The sequence below is a fragment of the Carlito syrichta genome, unplaced genomic scaffold (genome assembly GCF_000164805.1).
Source record: "Carlito syrichta isolate Samal-C Ts95f unplaced genomic scaffold, Tarsius_syrichta-2.0.1 Scaffold316389, whole genome shotgun sequence".
Lineage (NCBI taxonomy): Eukaryota > Metazoa > Chordata > Mammalia > Primates > Tarsiidae > Carlito > Carlito syrichta.
The window spans coordinates 77,073-81,099 of record NW_007260485.1 but is presented as its reverse complement, the minus strand read 5'-3'; the positions used below and the strand labels follow the sequence as shown (position 1 = coordinate 81,099).

Below are 4,027 nucleotides of genomic sequence, written 5' to 3'. Positions count from 1 at the left end.
CGCCTCGCCTGCTGGGCTCCAGCGATCCTTCCGCCTCAGCCTTCCAAGTAGCTGGAATGACAGGCATGTGCTACCACACCCGGCTGATTTTTTGAGTTATTGTCTAGATGAGATCTCGCTGCCCCCGGGGGTCTCGAACCCGCAGGCTCAGGCAATCCACTCACCTCAGCCTCCCAAAGGCGCGGGATGACAGGCTGAGCCACCGAGCCCGGCTGAAATTATTCTTTTTTTAAGAGACAAGGTCTCACTATGTTTCCCAGACTGGTATCAGACTTGTGGGCTCAAGCCATCCTTCCCCCTTGACCTCTCAGAGGGATTGAAGGTGTGAGACACTGTGCCCCACTGGAGCCCTTTCTTTCCTTTCCTTTTCCTTTGTTTTCTTTTTTGAGTCAGTCTCACTCTGTTGCCCAGATTGGAGTGCAGTGGCACGCTCACAGCCACTGCAGTCTCAACCTGCTGGGCTCAGGTGATCCTTCTACCTCAGCTTCCCAAGTAGCTGGAACTATAGGTGTGCACTACCACACCCACTAATTTTTTTGAGTTATTGTAGTGACATCTCACCAAGTTGCCCAGCTGGTCTCAAACCCCTGCGCTCAGGGAATTCTCTTGTCTTGGTCTCCAAAGTGCTGGGATTACAGCAGAGTCCTTTCTTTCTTTCTTTTTTTTGAGTTGGAGTCTCACTCTGTCGCCCAGGCTGGAGTGCAGTGGCATGCTCATGGCCACCACAGCCTCGACCTGCTGGGCTCAGGAGATCCTTCTGCCTCAGCCTTCCAAGTAGCTGGAACTATAGGCGTGCACTACCACGCCTGGCTAATTTTTTGATTGACTGTAGAGATGAGGTCTCACCAAGTTTCCCAGACCGGTCTCGAACCTGTGGGCTCAGGCAGTACTCTCACCTCAGCCTCCCAAAGGGCTGGGATCATAGGTGTGAGCCACCATACCCAACTGGAGCCCTTTCCTAAAATGAAGCCCAGCCTATGTGAGCAATAGAAGAGCGTTTTCGGGGGACAGTCTAGGATCCTTCCCACCCAGCCACCCTCTCTGCCCTCAGGAACCTGGGGGCCCATGAACCACCTTCATGGATGACTGACCCAATACTCCTGTTTTACACATGGGGAGACCGAGGCGCTAAAGCCAGAGGGTCACCTGGAAGGTTGGGGGGGGCAGAAACCAGGACTCTAGGTCTCCTTTGCATGTTCTTTTTTTTTTTTGAGTTTGAGTCTCACTCTGTCGCCCAGACTGGAGTGCAGTGGCCGTTCCCGGTCACCGCAGCCTCGACCTGCTGGGCTCCGGCGATCCTTACACCTCAGCCTTCCAAGTAGCTGGAACTACAGGCATGCACTATCACGCCTGGCTAGTTTTTGACTTATTGTAGAGATGAGGTCTCGCCAAGTTGCCCAGATGGGTCTCGAACCCGCGGGCTCAGGCAATCCACTCACCTTGGCCTCCCAAAGGCACGGGATTACAGGCTGAGCCACTGAGCCCAGCTCCTTTGCATATTCTTACAAGGCTAGTGGAGAAACTGAGTAAACGATTCCGCGTTGTTGTGTTAGGCCCAGAGCTGGGGAGGCAGCTCTCCAGGATGCCCCATGGCCCTGGCACCTCCAGCTCTCTGTCTGCCCTGCAGCTCCAACAAGCAAAACTTCATCTACCTGGCAGACTTCCCCAAGGAACAGTCCATCAAATACCTGGTCAGGTCGTTTCGTGGGGACATGGCTATTGTCACAGAGACCGAGGAGGTGGGCTGCCCTGCCCCTGTCCCCATCCCCTCTCTGCCCAGGCCGGTCAGGAAAAGGGGCTCAGGGGAGGGAGCACCCTTAGGACCATGGGGAAGGGTGGCAAAAGCACCACGTATAGCTGAGAACCCTGGAAGTTCTTTTCCAAAGAGGAAGTGTCTTTTCCAAAGTCACGCAGCCAAATGGAAGGCCTGAGCCATAATCTGACTCCAGAGGAGGCCCTGTTTCATTCCACGGTGTGCTTGTTCATTTCATAAATACTGAGCACCTACCGGATGCCTGACCGTGTGTAGGGACACAGGGGTGACTGAGTCAGCCCTGGACCCTGTCCCCACGGGGTCACAGTCCGGTTAGGAAGAAAGACTCAGTCCCAGAAACGGACAGTTCAGAGTGGTCAGGGCTGTAGTGGGGGAAACTACCTATAGAAGCAGGGGGGCCTTACCCAGGCCTGGGTGTGTGTGTGTGTGTGTGTGTGTGTGTGTGTGTGTGTGTGTGTCAGGGAGGGCTTTGTGGAGGAGCCCATGTGAAGCGGGGGCATGCTGGAGACTGGAGGGCATTCCCCCAGCTTGGGGCTCAGGAAAGGGAGGGAAGGTCGCCTTCAGATGTGTGTGGTGTGGGGATAGGGATCAGTGCAAAGATAGGAAACTGAGGCCTAGGGAATGGGGAGACCATGGAGGCTGCAAAGAGTGAGAAGGAAAAAGAGGTCCTGTCCTGGACCCCCTGGCTTTTAGGGAGTTTGTGTTAGGTGCTGAAGTTGCAAGTAACGGAAACCCAAGCAGACTGAAACATTGAGAAAAGTGATCATGGCAGGTGGAGGCTGGAGCCCGAGGGGGTCGGGCTGGGGGATGTGGTGAGGGCACTGCAGAAAGCTGGGGTGGGGCTCACCTGGTCTCACCTGGAGATGCACTCCCAAGCCTCACCCTCAAACAGTGGGGCCATCCCCCGGGGCAGAGGGAGAGGCGGGATCAGAGTCCTATGTCCCTCACACGCACGGATGCCATGTCCTCAGATCTGGTACCACGTGGAGGGCACCTACCACGTGTACAGGCTGTCCCCGTCCCAGGGCTGGGAGGCCCACGTCAGCCTGCAGGTGATGCATCAGTCCCCCTTCTACGCATCCAGCGAAACCATGGTGACCCTCTTCTACGAAGGCCGCAAACTGTACCAGGTGCCGGGCAGGGGCTGTGGGGGCATCAGGGCACCCCAGGAAGCCTTCACCAGCTCACCCATCCTGCTTCCCCTGCTGCAGCTGGTGTACCTAATAAACGACCAGCAGGGCCACCTGGTCAAGAGGCCTGTGCCTGTGGAAGAGATTTTGGTGTTTCAGCAACACAAGCAGTACCAATTGGAGATGCAGGGGTGAGGAGATCCTGGACCACAGCAGTAGGCTGAGGGCTCCGGGCACTAACCTTGCGAAGCTCCCATTCTCAGGGGAGACCCAGTCATCCCCAGTGACAACCTCAGGGCCGTGACCGGGTGGGGAGAGCTCAGCACCTATGCAAGCTCAAAGCCCTCCCAGATGCACCCTCCCCCTATACTGACCCAGCAGTATGGGGGGGGTGCATCTGGGAGGGCTTCAAGGAGAAGGCAGTACATGAGCAGTAACAGGAAGGGTGAGGAAGAATTAGCCAGGTGATCAGGTGGAGAAGGGTGTTCCAGACAGGGGGAACCACACATCCAAAGGCCCTGAGGAGGAGAGGAGATGGATGTTCAAAAACTGAAAGTACTGGTCGGGCTCGGTGGCTCAGCCTGTAATCCCAGCACTTTGGGAGGCTGAGGTGAGTGGATTGCTTGAGCCCGCGGGTTCGAGACCCGCCTGGGCAGCGAGACCTCATCTCTACAATAAATCAAAAAAAGTCAGCCGGGGGTAGTAGTGCATGCCTGCAATTCTGGCTACTCGGAAGGCTGAGGCGGAAGGATCGCCGGAACCCAGCAGGTCGAGGCTGCGGTGGCCGGGAGTGGCCACTGCACTCCAGTCTGGGCGACAGAGTGAGACTCCAACTCAAAACAAAAAAACAACAAAAACCCTGGAAGTACTGTTGCAGAAAGAGTGCATTGGTGGTGGTGGAGGTGGGAGGCAAAGTGAGCCTGGTGGTCCCAGGAAGGAACTTGGATTTCATCTTGAGGGTCCTGGGGAGCCACAGACAGTAGTAAGCGAAGGGCTACAGAGTTAGATTTTACCCTGTTCAATTCTGATCCTTCTGGTCACCTGCAGAGAGTAGATCAGAGCAACCCAGGGAGACTAACAGGGGTGGGGATGGGGAGGGGCCTGGGGGCGTGCACAGGGCGCT

The 4,027-nt window shown here is 56.2% G+C and overlaps 1 protein-coding gene across 1 annotated transcript in view; it reads left to right on the top strand.

The window, feature by feature from the left end:
- CATSPERG (cation channel sperm associated auxiliary subunit gamma) overlaps window positions 1–4,027 on the top strand; it is a 26,047-nt gene that overhangs the window by 14,191 nt on the left and 7,829 nt on the right. Inside the window, exons 8-11 of the mRNA XM_021707133.1 lie at window positions 1,628–1,739; window positions 2,746–2,904; window positions 2,986–3,095; window positions 3,168–3,204. Coding sequence (XP_021562808.1) covers window positions 1,628–1,739; window positions 2,746–2,904; window positions 2,986–3,095; window positions 3,168–3,204 — 418 coding nt within the window. The remainder of the gene's footprint in view (window positions 1–1,627; window positions 1,740–2,745; window positions 2,905–2,985; window positions 3,096–3,167; window positions 3,205–4,027) is intronic.